This window comes from Drosophila eugracilis, unplaced genomic scaffold, assembly GCF_018153835.1.
Source record: "Drosophila eugracilis isolate 14026-0451.02 unplaced genomic scaffold, ASM1815383v1 contig_90, whole genome shotgun sequence".
Lineage (NCBI taxonomy): Eukaryota > Metazoa > Arthropoda > Insecta > Diptera > Drosophilidae > Drosophila > Drosophila eugracilis.
The window spans coordinates 4,794,573-4,810,677 of NW_024573812.1; the positions used below are offsets into that span (position 1 = coordinate 4,794,573).

The window sequence follows — 16,105 nt, forward strand, 5'->3', positions numbered from 1 at the left end:
TACTCAACACTACCACCATCACGTGAATTCGGTCGGGATTGTGAACTGTCACTTTTTCAGCCAGCGCTTTTCTCACCACACAATTTCGTTCGCATTTGTGGGTGGCGGCGGTCGATTTGCGCTGATTTTTTGGCAGAGAAAAACGCAGCTCGCTGTTTTCACATAGCACAAAAAGCACACTTGTTTCGCTTCCAACCAACCAGAGCTGTAATAAGTAAGTGAAAAGCCTAAGAACCTGTTAATTCGGCGGTTTTTCCACGTCGTCGTGAAAAGTGCAAAAGTTCCCCCTCCGTCCGAAAAAAGAACACGATTACTACATCGCAGTAGGTCTGCTGACCCAAGAAAAAGTGCTCAGCTGTTTTATAATTAAAATCAAAGATAGTGAAAAAATGCGTTTTTGCAATGTGGCTATGAATTATTTGCAAAGCAGTGTGACCCTGAAAATAAGAGTTTTTCTGCCAGTTTGTTAGGCTGCAGATTGCCGCTAGGCAAGCGGTTATATCTAGAAATATCCAAGTGGAAGTCAACAGGGGTCGGGGGCGGTTAGTCGGGTAAAATATGTGAAAAGTGTTTTGATTTTCCGTGCTCGAATAAAAACCCGTGAGCAGCGGAAAATTATCGATCGAAAAACTGTCATGTGACTGTCAACGAACAGCTGACACTGTGAGAGTAACTCACCACGGCGAGTGGTGAAGAGAGACAGCAGCTCTCTCTTATGAACGCTCTCTTCCGCTCTCCCAATCTCGCTTACTGTCTCTCTTTTGGGTAAACAAAATAAACTAAAATTTTTTGTTTAAAAAACGCGAATATTTTCGGTTATTTTTCCACAAAGCACGTATTTCTATGATTAATAGATCATGTTGTGCAAAAACAAGCAAATACTTTTAGTTACGCCGCACGAGGACTAATAAATATTGGAATTGCGTGCAACAAGGACCTTGGTGAAAAGCGACCAGATATATTTTGTATACGATACATACTTTACAAACTCGAGGCGAAAGTCAAACATGGCCAATAAGGCGGAAATTCAAATGGCTAAACAGCTGCTGGAATTCCAGCGCGTGCTTATCTGTGTTGTTGTGTGAGTGCAAGGTCTCCTGAGCCACCCACTGCCCAACACCCAACGCCAACCCATAATCCAAACCCCCCGGCAAGCACATTATTATTAATTAATTTGGGCGCACACCCACTGCGGCGAGGATATCGTCAAAACTTTGTTTTCGCTTTGTTCCTTTTTTTATTGTCCTTTGTTTTCGTTGCTGCAATTTCCTGTATTGGCTTTGGACTACCCCAACTGGTTGTGGCTATGGGTATGATGGGGATCGGGATTGGTATATGGATAAGGACGCAGACCCCAGGCCCTTTCCATTAGCGCCAGCCGTTGGCCAGTCAGACTGTCTCCAAACGGCTGGCGACGCACTGGCTGGAGCCCTCCGCCCATCGCCCCTTTATCCTCGCTTTTCCCTTGGACTCGGGCCAATCCACGTCACCAGTTCAACATGGCAGCATAACAGTCGGTAACTCCGCCTCCTCCTAGTCCTCCCTATCTATCTATATGTTCTTCCCTTTCGCCCCGCAACAATTTGACTTTCGCTGCTAAAAATAAACATACGTAGTTGTGCACTGAAAATAAAGCATAGTTACTTCGTCGTACTAGTTTGCAAGTCATCTTTTGTAGAATATCGAACAGGTATATTGGATAAGCAGACTAAACACGCGTTGTTAATTAGGCAACTTTAGTAACTATGACGTAGATAAATAGATAATTATATTCCCATATCGATTTCATATCATTTCACTTGTCAGGATATGTTAAGATATGGTTTTTCGGTCTGTTCTATAAGTAATATTATTCGGACTTTGATCGAGCGAAATTTTAATGTAACAATGTTTCTGAATCCTCAGTTTGTAGTTGGTTGACTTTTGTATGAATATTCCTATACTCCTAAAACCTATTCCTAAAAACGAGTTCTCAATATGTATCTATAACCAAATAGACCTTTCAAAACTAAACTTAGAAGAATGACCGATCATGTAGTTATGTCATTCATAACCTTAATTTTCCATTAATATTTTTCTCTTAGCGTGTTTCCATATAGCATTTTCCATTTCCTTGTTGTCTGTTGCCAGGATTGTTGCTGTTGTCACTACCGCCCCTCCTCCCTTCGAAGTCATTAATGTTGTTGCTGCTTTTGACGCTTCCTGGGCGAGGACAATGCACTGCCTTGACTTTTGATGTGGGGTAGGAGAAAAGGATCTGGAGCCGGAGATAGCTTGTTGTCACTCCTTGGGCTCGTGTTTTGTTTTCGTGTCTCTCTGTGAAGGCCATCATCGTGGTTATGTAATAACAGTGCCCACTATAGGCCGAAATTGGGTAAAGTTAGATTTATATCTCGTGGCGTTTGCTGTGTGATTACTCATACGCCCTGTGGCAGGAGCAAATAGAGGAGTAGCGACGCTAGGAGTCAGCGACACTTACCCAAATTGAGCACTCGTTTTGGTTTTTCGGCCATGGCTCCTTTTGCCTTTTGTGCCTTCCGTGCGGCTTCGTCATCAACGGCTTTCGGATTCGGCTAACGAATCGGATCGCAGATACTTCGGCACTTTTCGCTTTTCCGACTTCCATGGCATCTGGTCGTTATGCCAGCGTTCATTTGGCAACGAACAACCAACATAGAAGCACGGCAGCATGTGGCAAAACCGGAGAAAGTAGGGAAAAACAAACGGAGTAGAGGAAAACCCCAAATAAAACAGTGGCCAAGGGGGAAAATGCCAAAAAACCTGGTGGAAAAGTTCCTGACCATTCTGTTGAGACGCAAGGAGTGCTAGGATCAAGTGTTTGTGTAAGCAACGAGGGCTGTGCAATATATACTATATATGTATATATATTACTGAAACATAGACAAACTGGCGACTGTCTGGCGCCAGAGTTTGGGGTTGTGATGGTTCCGTTCGGTTCGGTTTGAGACTCCTTTGTCAGAAGAAAATGCACTTTTCAGGGTTCGATCGCGCATTTGTAATTGCTCAAAGGACAGTGCCAATTAAATTTTAATCAGCAAAAAAACTTTCAAGTCATGCAATCGATATCGAGGAGTTACATAATTTAGGAGGGGGTAATCGATTAGCCAAGGTCATAGATAAATTGACTCCGACTTTTACTCACTCTCACAATATTCCTCTTCCCAAATAGCCATCAAGATGATGTCGGAATACTGGATTATCTCGGCCCCTGGCGACAAGACCTGCCAGCAGACGTACGACACGATGAACAACCTCACCAGCAAGCAACACAATCTGTGCAATAACTACAAGTTCCATATACCAGACCTGAAGGTGAGTTCTAGCGATATAATCACGGAATTCTGATATAGAATCCATTTAGATATTACTTTTTGACAGAGACTTTGTATCAACCTTCTAATCATAATCTTTGCTAATCACAGGTGGGCACCCTGGACCAACTGGTTGGTCTCTCCGATGATCTGGGCAAACTGGATACCTATGTGGAGCAGATCACCCGCAAGGTGGCCAACTACTTGGGCGAGGTACTGGAGGATCAGCGGGACAAGTTGCACGAGAACCTGATGGCCAACAACAGTAAGTCGTCTGCCTGCCAGAAACTTAAATTGTATTAGCCTAGCTTAGTCTAGCTTAGCTTAGTTCCGTTTAGTTTAGTTTAGTTTAGTTTTAGTTGACGTGGTTAGGTGATGCCTGTCCCGCCGAGTCACGAATCTATATCGTTTTGGTTCTTTAGTTATATTTCTAAGCAGTTCTTCTGACCGTAGACACTTTTAAATCGGAATGCTCAGATATAATCGTACCATGTGTATTGCCCACATCTATTGTTTACCCACAACTATTCTGTATTAACTAACAATCAGTGAGATTCAAATCGAATTCCTTTATTTATCCCAGCCACCGATGGGCTGTTAGAAATCGGTTACTATGGAATGTTTTCTTTCGATCTATCTATCTCTCTATCTGAGAAAAGCCCAACCTAACTAACACGAATCCCGTCTATTGCAATCACGTTTTTAATCTACGTTTTAAAGTAGTTCAAGATTATGCGAGAAACAGATTTAAAAACTAATCGATTTTCAGCCGAAACCCTATTCAGGCCTTACATTTATTTTGATCGAATTTCTAGACCTTTTTTTTCGTTCTCCCGCATTATTTTCCTTTAAAATTCTGAGTTCCTTTTTGATTTTTGGTTTAATCTTTCATTTCGTTTGATATTTTGATTTTGGTTTAACTCATGCGCACAATCATCACCACTATAGAGAAGGATATTACGTAGGCCTCTAGTTCGAGTTGGTCTGAAAAGATATAGTGCCATCCAACAACAATGGAATTAAAGTTTGCGGCCAACTAAAAAAGAAAAAAAAAACTATAAAAGAGTTAATATAAAAACGAAAGAAATTAGCCGAATGGGAATTTGCGTTGTTTATTTTGTGTTGCGTTTGTTGTACATTTTAATACGCACCGACCTCACACGCTATATAAATCTAAAACTATACTATACTATGCCAGCTGAGACACACACAGATACACACACACACACACCAGCGTATTTTTGGCCCCATCCAAGGGCGCCCAAATCCCCGGTCAATTACTCCGTGCTCTCGGTCGAAGGTCGCCTCGAATATAGCCATATATATATATATATATCTTTAACACCATGCCAAACAATAGAACCCACACTCACACACGCTGAAGGAGTACAGTGAACACTTTGTATATTTTACATGAATTGTTGTACGTTTCTTTTCGGTTTTCAATACGATTCAGTTTGGAAAAGTTATCTGTGGTTTTCCGTCATTTGAAAGCCCATTAGTTTTTAAATCATTCACCGCAAAAAATAGAACGAGAAAAATAACGATGAGACGATGAAGACGATAATGAAATGCTAATGTGTAAAGATATAGAGCCATAAACTGCATATATACCCAAATATATATATATATATATAAATATAAATACTTGACTATAAACTTTTGCGCGAGTGTCGTTCCCTCATACTTATTTTTTAATTTTTATTTCGAGTTTTACATGTACTATTTTATTTGTATAAATAACTATGTAAGTGCGTGCGTGTAAAAGTTGGCCAACTTTTGTACTGTACATATATGTATATCTATATAGTAATTGTTGTCTGTGCGTACTTGTCTGTGTGTGTGTGTGTGTGTATAAGTGTGCTTGATTGGAGTGTGTGCGTGTGTATCTGTGTTGTCTCATTTTTTCACCTGCATCGAATCGCTTGGAAAAACGCTTATTTTTGTACCGTATTTTTGCCCCAAAAAAACCAAAACCCACTCACTCACACACAAAGGCAAAGTGCAGAGATGCATTTGGAAGGACCAATTAACCCAAATTAAGTGTATATGTGTGTGTGTGGGTGGGCGTGCGTCTGTGTGTGTGTATTCCTGTGCACCTTTTCATATACGCCATTCACATCTACCGCATTTCGCTAATTGGGAAAGATGGGAGATACTTGCAATTAGAGCTAATTGGTAAAGTGTGGAGAACACGAAAACAACAACGACAACGTAACGCTTTTACACTGCAAACAAAATTCGAGTACCATTCGATAAAACGCCCAGAATGAAAGCACAAAATGAGACGCAAACATCTATCAAACCATGGAATCCTTGAGTTTCCCCCAATTACATTATTTTTGTTCCACTGTTGTTCATGGGATGCCCATTCAGTTCCGATTCCTTTTCGCACAAAGAAAAAATGAAAAGAAAATAGAAAAAACTAAACCCATATCCGCACACATGAGTTTCAAATTATTTACATTTTTCTCATATGATTTTCCTTATTTCATTTTACGATATTTAAAAAACGATAAGTATAATTTTGGTTTCGCCTTTGGTTGATCTCGATGATGATGAAGATAACGAATGATAACCGGCTTTAGAGTTATGAAAACAGATGATATCGAGATATTTATAGGCAAAAACGTGAGGTTTAGCCCCTAAATGTATGCTATATAGTTTTACTTTTAATTTATTTCGACCGTCCCGCCCGGAAATCGTACCGTAATCGGAAGGGAAATCCTAGCTAAAACTAAGTCTGCAACCGAATCTAAAAAATACCTTGTGTTGTATTGTCTGTATCGGTATTATTGAATCGCCACCACCAAACCAAACAAATACCACCAAACTCCATCTCAAAACGAATCCCGATCGCCATCCGAATGAATCCTGTGAATCGCCTATCGAAACTCTGATCGAATCTCGCGCGGATGCAGGTCCTGGGCCACCTGACGACAGCATGCCGTGTCGCCACCACCAGCGCATCAAGCATCTCAGCCTGCGACACCAGCGAAAACACCAGCACACGCACCACCAAAACAAACCCCAACACTACCATCACCACCACCACCATCACCAGCTGCCGCAGGATCTCAAGGGTAAATCCGCAGTCTCCTGTTCTCCCGCCACATCTCCTGCGCCTGCGCCCCCCAATCTTCCGCCTGCCTGTGCCTGCGATGCCCTTGCCCCAGGATCCGTATCCGGCGGCAGCCTGACTAACCTGTCGTCGGGACACGAGCCAGAAACAGAGCCGGAGTTCGATGCCTGTCCATGTGACGAGTGCTTTGCCTGTGCCCCGCCAAGCACCAGTGCCACAGCCAGTACGCTTCTGGCGGACGAGTGTTACTCCCAAACAGCCTCCTCAATGCTGAGTGCCACACGGTGTGCCCTGTCTACGGTTGCGGCGATAGCCACTGGTAGCGGACTGGGCAGTGGTCCAAGTACTAGTGCCGCAGCCGCTGCAGCTGCATCCAGCACCCCAGGCGGTGGTGTTGGGGCGCCTACCTCCTGCTCGACACTCTGCTCTTCGGCATACTTCTCGACGTCAGCGCCCACGACCAGCAGCTCGGTGCACAGCAGCATGTCCCGCTCTAACAGCAAGCGGCTGAATAACAACACATGCAGCATCAACAATAATAAGCTCAGCTTTCGCAGCGGTAGCCATGTGAGCCAATTGCATTTGGCCTCCCATCCGCAGCAGCAGCAGCCACAGCATCATCCGCATTCGCAGCCAATGCATACCAATCCGCTGCAATCGCCCACGCAAAAGTCCATGTCGGAAGACGAGGGCGATACGGCCAATGCCCCCGATGATGGGGAAACGGACGAGGACCCCAAGAGTCCGCACAGTGTACAGTCCGATCTGTCGGACACCTTCGACTGGTGGTTCAATAAACCCAAGCGTAACTCTAAGAAGAGCAGGTATCTTATCATCGCATTACCTACTTTGTAGAACGTTGCCAAATCGCCAGCACCTCCCAGACCAAAAAAAAACCAAAACCAGAAAAGTCAGTCACCCGCTGTCATCCCGCTAATGCTAAAAGCCAAAAAGAACACCCAACCCAATCCAAAAAACATAAAAACTACACTAAACACACGCTGTATAAACACAAAATACAACATTACACTGAAACAATGGCGCACCCGCTTTGCCTGCCCTCATCCAAATACACCAAAAGAACCACACATACACCACACCAGCAATATTAAAAAAAAAAACCCAGAAAATCCATAAATGTTTGAGTTGATTAAGAACCGAGAACCGAATCAAATGCAATAATAATGTATTTCTTTTTTAAATCACTCCCCATCGACCATCGCACATTTTGCGCCCGCCCACCCAAAATCACCGAATCATCCATTTCGCATTTCGCAAAACTCACAATGAACAGTGCACAACAGCTAAACGAAACAACACAGCAACACCAACAGACGCAACAGCAACATCCAACACCGCCACTGACCAATCCACAACCACAACAACACCAACAGACACAACAGCAACACCAGAACCAAAATCAATATCAAAACCAACACCTATCCAAAGCAATGACATTTTGGCATCAAGCATCGACCACACCGCGCTCTAGTTATCGCTCTTTCTTCAATTCTCTTGCCGATCAAATTTATAGCAAACGTTCTACACCGAGTCAATTAAATATAAACAATGGATTTAATTTAACACCAACACATAGATCGTCTCCAGTGAGTAGTTGTTGTGGCAGTAGTAGCCAGGGGCGATCCAGTCCGGACACGGATCCCGCCGAGCCGCCCGAATTTCCACTGAGTCCAGGTTAGCATGCCTGGGTTGGTCTGGTCCCCGATCCGAACCGACCCAAAAAAAATCCTTCTTCCTACTTCCACTATGCTGATCTCTTGATCGACGTTGACATATACCTATTATAAGTGTACATGTTGATGTTGCCGTTGCTCTCCCGTTTCCTTTCGTTTCGTTTCGTTCCTCTTTATTTTTCTCCGATTCTGATTCTGATTATGTTTCCGATTTTCCATTATTGTTTCTTGAGCAACTTGATGTTTCCCAAAAAAAAAAAAAAAAAAGATTATATATCAAAAAACCACCTATATACACACCTCTCTGAACCTGTTCACTTTCTTTGATGGTCGTCCACTCTCACAGGAGTAAATTTGCAAACGCAGACGAGTTTCTGTTTGTATAATTTTGTTGAAGCAACTACTATATTTTGCCCAGTGATCGTATCGAAGTTCTTCCTTCTTTCGCCACTTTTGATTTGCATTTCTCAACTTTCTCTGTGGTAATTGCAAACACCCCTTCTGTTTGCGCTTTCGTTTTGCTTTCTCGCGATTTGACTATATTTAAATATAAATATATACATACACGGATCTGTTGATTATTTGTACCAGTGTAAAAGTGTAAAAGCGATTATGTTGTTCTTTCAGTGTACGCTCACCAAATCACCAAAATGTTGTTCTACGCTCCACATCATTACAGCCACGATTAACGCCGATACCCATTAAGCTATATTCAGCCAGCTAGCTATATATCACCCAAAAAACTATTCACAAAAAAATCTTAAAATAACAAAACTGCAGCTTTGCCCAGCGCCAAAAAATAATGTTGATCAATCTCTGAGTTAATGTTTGCTTTGTTCGCATTTTAATTTGTCCTTTGAGTGTCTATATATATATATATTATATATCACACAGCATTATGTTTTCAAAGTCCAGAGCTAACGTGTTGTGCCATGTGACACGAAAGGTATTTCTAATTGCGACTAATATCCGTAGTCACAAATCCCCCGTAATCCTTGTAGCCCTTTGTAAATGCATCCAAAAATTTGTTCGTTTTCTTTTTATCAATGTATTTTAATCTTAAACTAATATATGTATATCCTGTAAGTGTGTGCGTGTGTGTATGTCTGAGTAAACCTAATGTAATGTTACGTGTGTTTAAATCTGACTACTAACCAGCATTTTTCAGTTCCTTTATTTACTTTTACAATCTTATTTATATAACTTTAATTTTATATAGCTTTCGAGCTTAGTTTTCTTCAATCTAATTCTATATAACTTTTAGAACAATTACTATGTATTTTTTTCGATTTCGTTTTGTACTTAAACATTAATTGAACAATCCGTTTGTTCTGCTAGACCAACTAAGTAAATTGATGAATTTTGTGATTTAAAGATTTAACTAATAATTTGTAATTACGAATTAAATAGCCGAACTGCCTCAGTACTTGACCCGCTTCCAATGGGACATGGCCAAGTACCCGATCAAGCAGTCGCTGCGCAACATCGCCGACATTATCTCCAAGCAGATCGGTCAGATCGATGGCGATTTGAAGACCAAGTCCCAGGCCTACAACAACCTCAAGGGCAATCTGCAGAACCTGGAAAAGAAGAAGACGTAAGTTAGGATAAATCTAATAATAATAACATATTTATAAATCTATAATTCGTTTTATAGTGGCAGCTTGCTGACCAGGAATCTGGCTGATCTGGTTAAGAAGGAGCACTTCATTCTGGATTCGGAGTACCTGACCACCCTGCTGGTCATCGTACCCAAGTAAGTTATCAACTATTACTTATTAGCTAAAGGATTCTAAAGAATTCTTTATCCCCCAGGGTCATGGCCAACGACTGGCTGACCAACTACGAGAAGATCACCGACATGATCGTGCCCCGCTCGTCGCAGCTCATTCAGGAGGACAGCGACTACTGCCTGTTCAACGTGACGCTGTTCAAGAAGGTGGCCGAGGAGTTCAAGCTCCATGCCCGCGAGCGCAAGTTTATTGTGCGCGACTTTGTCTACAATGAGGAGGAGTTGGCCGCCGGCAAGAACGAGATGACCAAGCTGATGACAGACAAGAAGAAGCAGTTTGTGCGTAGCGCGAAGAAGACATCTCTTAGAGGAAAGACTTTCTAAACCTATTTCCATTACAGGGTCCTCTGGTTCGTTGGCTGAAGGTGAACTTCAGTGAGGCATTCTGCGCCTTGATCCACGTAAAGGCGCTGCGCGTATTTGTGGAATCTGTGCTGAGGTATATAGTTAAATTAAAGCCATTAAACGATGTAGTTGACAATGTTTTTGGGAATCCACAGATACGGTCTGCCTGTCAACTTCCAGGCCATCTTGATCGAACCCAACAAGAAGAGCGTGAAGCGTCTGCGCGATGTGCTCAACCAGCTTTACGGTCACTTGGATGGCGCCTCCGCTGGTGGTGCTGTCAGCAGTGCTGATGTGGGTTTCCTTTGATAACAACCATATGTTCCAAAATAAATAATATTATCTTTATTTCATGTTATAGAATGTGGACATCCCCGGCCTCGGCTTTGGCCAGTCCGAATACTTCCCCTATGTGTTCTACAAGGTCAACATCGATATGGTGGAGCAGGCCAAGGTCTAAGATCGCCCGCCGTCCCCAGAATAGCATACATCCAGCCACACAAAATACACTTTAATACAAAACAACCAACTTAAAATCAGCTGAACCATTCGCAGACATCTAATGAAACAAAATTAATAGATTACTTTAAATAATTTTAGTCATTGTTATCTAATTATTGTTGTTATTTATGTTGCGCGTTGTCGATAACTGTTTCAAATCCAACTTCCGGTTCAAGAAATCGAGGCGCGCGTCAACAAAAAAGAAGAAAGAAAAAGTTTGCAATCATCCCAGATCTTGTAGAACTTCCTAATTGTTCTTTGTCCCCAATTTCAGTTCGCAAAACAGTATTTTATGTTCTTTTCTTATGCCTTACTATGATTATAATATGATGAATGAACAGAGTGTTTAACCCGTAGCCAAATTTACATACACACATTGTCGCTAAAGCCCCGGCTTTACTTCTCCTTTTCGTTTGTTTTTTGGTAGCTATACATAATAAACATTTGAGTTACATTTTGTTTTACAAACATTTCGTCTCGTTTCGTGCTTGTGCTCCACTTTGGTATATCCACTTGTATCCGTGACTAACAGCCAACATACAAAAACATGCCCAAAATATTTGTAAGCCCAAAAAATGGTGTCGCAAATCGCAAACAGAACGAAACTAATTGCGCTAACAAATTTCCGATGCAATGGTACGTTTCGAGTAAAGACAAACTATTAATTAACGGAAGTATTGTATTTATAAATGTTGCCTAGATATCAAAAGTCTATAAGCTGCGCGCGCTGTTTGCATACTACTACTAATCGCTGAGGAGAACCGCTCAAGCATTTCGTGGTTCTGCCTGTTTTTGTTTAACCCCGCGTGTGCGTGTTAACCCACTAAATAAAAAAAGAAACAACAACCACCAGCAGCGATCGAGGGTCTACCACATGAGATATGAACAATAATATTCTATTCGTATATTCGTATGTAAAGTTTTTCAGTTTTTCCTATTGCTAAATCGAAAATTGTGTACCGAGTTAAGCGAAACGTGAGAGAGATACAGTATAAATATATATTAAAAATATTTTAAAGTTATGCATACTATGTGTAAAAATGAAAAGAAAGAAACCATGTAAATGTCATTGCGTTATATAAGGTGCAATTAAGCCATCCTTGTAAATAATTATAAAGAAAGAAAGACATTCCCAACTTTGTTTTGTTATCAATTTTTTGATGGATTGGAGGCGAGTCCAGTTCGCCTTTATTTATCAATACTTTTTGCTTAAAACTAATGTACAAAACGCTAAATGGATTTTTACTTTCACAGACTTCATTCGAATTATCTTGACTCACAATAGTCTTTTGAATTCTCTTTTCGATGCAGAGAAATAATTGGAAAATATTTATGAATATGGAAAACTAGATGATTCATAGCATTAAAACAATTTTAATTTAGAGTCGACCAAATTCTGTGAAAGTGAAAATGGCGTTCAATATTTTATATAATTTCTTTTACGTGCTAGATCTCCTGCTTGGGTTTATTTTGCGAGGAGGCGTTTCGCGATATCTTTAGGATATTAGGAGGCTTGGGCTGATTCTTGTCTGCCTCGTATTGGGCGCGATGCAATCGCTGACGATGCTTGTACATGTTGGCGCTGCAGAAGAACGTCATCGGGCAGTTGGGACAGGTGTAGAGTACCTCTCCAGTGTGAGTAGATGTGTGTTCCTTTAGGAGATATCAATAAGTAAATAAAAGAAAACCTTTTTCATAGTGCATCTTAATCAAACCTTCAGCTCTTGCGGGCGTTTGAATGCCTTCTCGCACATGGTACACTTAAACTTCCGTTCGCATTCGTGATTGTGGTAGATGTGTCGCCTGAGAGCTCTGGCGTTCGGTGACACCTTGGCGCAAATGTGACAGCGATGCTCTCCCGCACTTTCTACATGGATGCTCTTCATGTGCTGCTTTAGACCGGTCATGCCCTTAAGCCAAGCTCCGCAAATCTGACACTGTTTCAGTTCCGGCTCCGGCCGGGGTTTGTCCGAATGCATCAGCTCCTGATGCTTCTTCAGGATGATCTTGGTGCGCATCTGCTTGCCGCACTTGTCGCAGATGATAGTGCTCTCTGGGTCATGCATGGAACTCACGTGGTTCTTTAGCTTACGCTCGGTAAGAAATCTTTAGGAGATTGGCAACCCAAAATTAATAAAGCTGTATAAGACGGTTATGGAGCTTACTTACTTTTTATTGCACTCTGAACAGGTGAACTTGAACTCCGACTTGGGCACATGCTTGTTTAGCTTGTGGTAGTCGATAGCTGTCTTGCTGAGGAAGGTCTTCGAGCAAAGATCGCAGCTAAAGGTCAGCTTAATGGCTGGATCCATGTGCACCTGCTGGTGGGATTCTAGGTGCCTCGAATTCTGGAATGATTTCTCGCATACACCGCATTTGAAATGATCCGGGTTCCAGTGGACGAGCACATGCTCGGCCAGCACTTTGCGTTGTGTGAACTTGCGGCCGCAACACATCATGTAACCGGGATCAACCTGGTGGGTTAGTCGGTGGTGGCGCTGCATCTCAGTGAAATTGTGCACGAGCAGATTACAGATGGCACACGGCAGCACGCTGGTAAAGAACTTGGCGATGATGACGTCGTACTCCTCCTGCTGTTTCTTGCGCTGTTCCAGCAGCTCTCGGGACATGCGAACTTTCGGCTCCGCCGGTTTCGTTCGCTTCTTGTACTTTTTGGGACGCACAACTGTTCTCTTGGGGAGCACAGCAAACTCCTGCTTTCCCGAATTGTCCAGCTCGAAATCTGAATCGGAGTCGAAGCCACCACTGCCTTCGTCCTCGGAGGAATTATCGGTGGGCACCAATCCGTCGTCTAGGTTGCATGAGAAGTCAGGATCGGTGGCCTCATCCATTAACTCGTCCAGCTCTTCTGCCTTAAGGTCAAGTTTTATGTCCTCCTTCGGCTTCTGGCTTGGTGCAATAGCTGCGTCTGCTTTTCGAGGACGACCACGTCGCTTTTTGGGCGGAGCAGGCTCTACAGTTGAATCTATGACATCCTCATCATCCCCGTTATCCCCAAGCGATCCCTCCTCTGCCTTCAACCTCTTCCTCAAACGTCTGGCACTACCCTCCTGTTGGTCCTGGGATCCTTGTGTGTTGGCTGTGCTCTCCAGAATCTCGATGCGGGGTAGATGGTCTAGCTCGTGCTCCTCTATTTTGATCTCTGGGTAGAAAAAGTTCCGCCCGCCAAGTTCCGCTGACTCCGGCAGCCGCTCGTCCTCCTGCTCCTGGCCTGGCAGTTTCAGAACCTCTGGGAAAGTGGAAGTTCCCTGTGTGAGAGGATCATCCTCCATGAGTAGCACTTTAGTTTCCTGCAACGAATTCTGTGCAGCACTAACGAACTCGTGCAATGTGTGAAAATCGGAGACAGTTTTCCAGCACCGTCCACAGATCCTTTCGTGACTTTCCTTGGAGATCTGGAAGGGAAAGTGCTGGTTGACGATCCTGGCCACCTCCAGTTGGATGGCTCGAGCGGAGTGCACGTCTATATAGTCCCCCATCATTGCCGAATACTCGCACATGCAGAGTACGCAGCAAGGGGAGGAATCTGTTGAAAATAGTGAAAAACAAAGTAAACAATTAAGCATCTTCAGCTTGCACATAAATCTCTTTCTCTTCCCGATTCCTTCATCACCGCAAGCTTACCCATTGCAATTTGTAGTCTTTGTTACAGGTAATAAAAAGCCATCTAAGTATTAAGGCGTAAAATGCAGTTTTTTATTTTTGTTTAACAACTAATTTGTTTAATGCCGCAGTGCACTTAAGGCGACAGCTGTTTTTCCAGTTCAGTTCACAATAGTCGGGCAAGCTGTAAGCATTTAGTAACACTGGTCACAACGATACATTATCTGTAAACAAACTGGTCACTCTGTTGATTGCATTACAACTTTTTGTTATTAATAATTATAAAACATTGTGAAGAAAATAAAGCTAATATCGCAGTGGATCTCAGTCCTGTCAACATAATAGCTTAAGGCACATACTCATTTAGTACTGGAACACAATAACAGCTTGGTAAGTAGAGTATTTTAGAATGGAGCACACTTGACCATTTGTTTACGTTTTTACTTTCATATTTCCAGGAGATCCAATCATGACGGATTCAGAGAAAGTTGTGGTAAGTAAATTTTATATGGCCAATACATTCATTTACTAATCTTAACCTATAGCAGGCTGATACACAATCCAGTGAAACTCCTAAAGCTGTAGAGCTAAGGGAAACTTTTTGGTACACCATGGGTGAGCTAGTGGAGATGGTAGTGTGTCCAGGATGTGGGATATCAATGGTTTCATTTAAAAACCGTTTCTCCCACGTCAAGAAGTGTTTTAGCATCAAGAGACGGGGTCCCCTGTACAGGATTCATGGATATGCCGAATGCAAATGCGGTTTACTCATAGCCGACACAGCCAAGGCACAGAAACTTCATTGTTGTTTGGTAAATATGTCCAACTTGATTTCCTTACTAGTAGTGAGAAACATCTTTTATTTATTTAGGGAAAACTGCGTCCTTGCAAACCAATCATACCAGCTGAACCGAAAAAACCTCCAGCTGAATCACCACCTCCTGAAGAATCAATCTCCACGCCAATCCAAAACGATTCGGTCCAAGTCCTTCAACCAAAAAGTAAAACGTGGATACATAACTTCATCACCCCAATCAAACAAAAGGATATATCCTTTCTAGATATTTCCTATTCCAATAAACCTCTACCGCAGCCAACGACAAAACCGCGAGTACGTAACTTTGATCGACCATCCCTAAAACAGGTTCCAAACGAAGTCTGTGTTTACTCCATAATTCGGAAGAATGGAGTCATCTCAGTAGCGGGAAGATCCATTTTGAAACGGAAAGGAAGTAATGAAAACTTGGTCATACTCAAAAAGCGAAGACTGCGACTACCCGCAATCAATCAAATCGAAAAGGCGTGACGTTCGATTTATCAACAATATGTTTCATAATTAGTAAACTTAGCTGTAAGCCATTACCTTGTCGAATGTACTATATATTTAAGAGACTTTTTCTTAAGAACTTCTACTTAGAAATCGAAACATTGTGAATATTTTATTATTCAGTTGCAGTGCACAAACTCTTTTTCAAAGTCTTAATCTAACAATTTAATACTATTTGAAAGACGTTGTATTTCAGTTTTGAAGTAAATAATATATGTAGATACTGCTAAGTTATTAGACAAATTTATTTCTGTGTATTCAAATCTAATGAAATAAAATATAATTTACTTTGTTAAAGATTCGGTAACAAAAATCTTTATTAGGAGTCTTCTAATTATTATCATGATCTACAAAAAAAAGAGTGTGGTAAAAAAAACTTGTTTTTTAGATTTAAATCAGCGCCCACTT

The 16,105-nt window shown here is 42.0% G+C and overlaps 3 protein-coding genes across 7 annotated transcripts; 2 read left to right on the forward strand and 1 right to left on the reverse strand.

Moving 5' to 3' along the window:
- The first annotated feature begins 24 nt into the window (after window positions 1-24).
- Window positions 25-11,882, forward strand: LOC108112636 (V-type proton ATPase subunit C). 3 transcript variants are annotated; one of them, XM_017222745.2, is made up of 11 exons: window positions 38-214; window positions 3,191-3,333; window positions 3,444-3,597; window positions 6,254-7,238; window positions 7,709-8,109; window positions 9,519-9,705; window positions 9,766-9,864; window positions 9,924-10,179; window positions 10,242-10,339; window positions 10,401-10,539; window positions 10,607-11,882. In XM_017222745.2, the coding sequence occupies exons 2-11, from the start codon at window positions 3,199-3,201 to the stop codon at window positions 10,703-10,705; spliced, it is 2,553 nt and encodes an 850-aa protein (XP_017078234.1). In that variant the 5' UTR covers window positions 38-214; window positions 3,191-3,198; the 3' UTR covers window positions 10,706-11,882. The 3 variants fall into 3 exon arrangements, with proteins under 3 accessions (XP_017078232.1, XP_017078234.1, XP_017078233.1); XM_017222744.2 differs by lacking the exons at window positions 6,254-7,238; window positions 7,709-8,109 and having other exon boundaries at window positions 49-214; XM_017222743.2 differs by lacking the exons at window positions 9,519-9,705; window positions 9,766-9,864; window positions 9,924-10,179; ... (1 more) ...; window positions 10,401-10,539; window positions 10,607-11,882 and having other exon boundaries at window positions 25-214; window positions 8,012-9,485.
- A 72-nt stretch (window positions 11,883-11,954) lies between these two features.
- LOC108112635 (transcription factor grauzone) lies at window positions 11,955-14,540 on the reverse strand. Its single transcript, XM_017222742.1, has 4 exons — window positions 14,392-14,540; window positions 12,916-14,293; window positions 12,462-12,852; window positions 11,955-12,399 (listed from the first exon to the last, which is right to left on the reverse strand). Exons 1-4 carry the CDS (start codon window positions 14,393-14,395, stop codon window positions 12,193-12,195), a joined length of 1,980 nt encoding a protein of 659 aa, XP_017078231.1. The 5' UTR covers window positions 14,396-14,540; the 3' UTR covers window positions 11,955-12,192.
- A 57-nt stretch (window positions 14,541-14,597) lies between these two features.
- On the forward strand, window positions 14,598-15,994 carry LOC108112640. Of its 3 annotated transcripts, XM_017222754.2 has the most exons (5): window positions 14,598-14,760; window positions 14,829-14,863; window positions 14,916-15,182; window positions 15,242-15,371; window positions 15,432-15,994. In XM_017222754.2, exons 2-5 carry the CDS (start codon window positions 14,840-14,842, stop codon window positions 15,674-15,676), a joined length of 666 nt encoding a protein of 221 aa, XP_017078243.1. In that variant the 5' UTR covers window positions 14,598-14,760; window positions 14,829-14,839; the 3' UTR covers window positions 15,677-15,994. The 3 variants fall into 3 exon arrangements, with proteins under 3 accessions (XP_017078243.1, XP_017078239.1, XP_017078240.1); XM_017222750.2 differs by having other exon boundaries at window positions 14,599-14,760; window positions 15,242-15,994; XM_017222751.2 differs by having other exon boundaries at window positions 14,599-14,760; window positions 14,919-15,182; window positions 15,242-15,994.
- The last annotated feature ends 111 nt before the right edge of the window (window positions 15,995-16,105 follow it).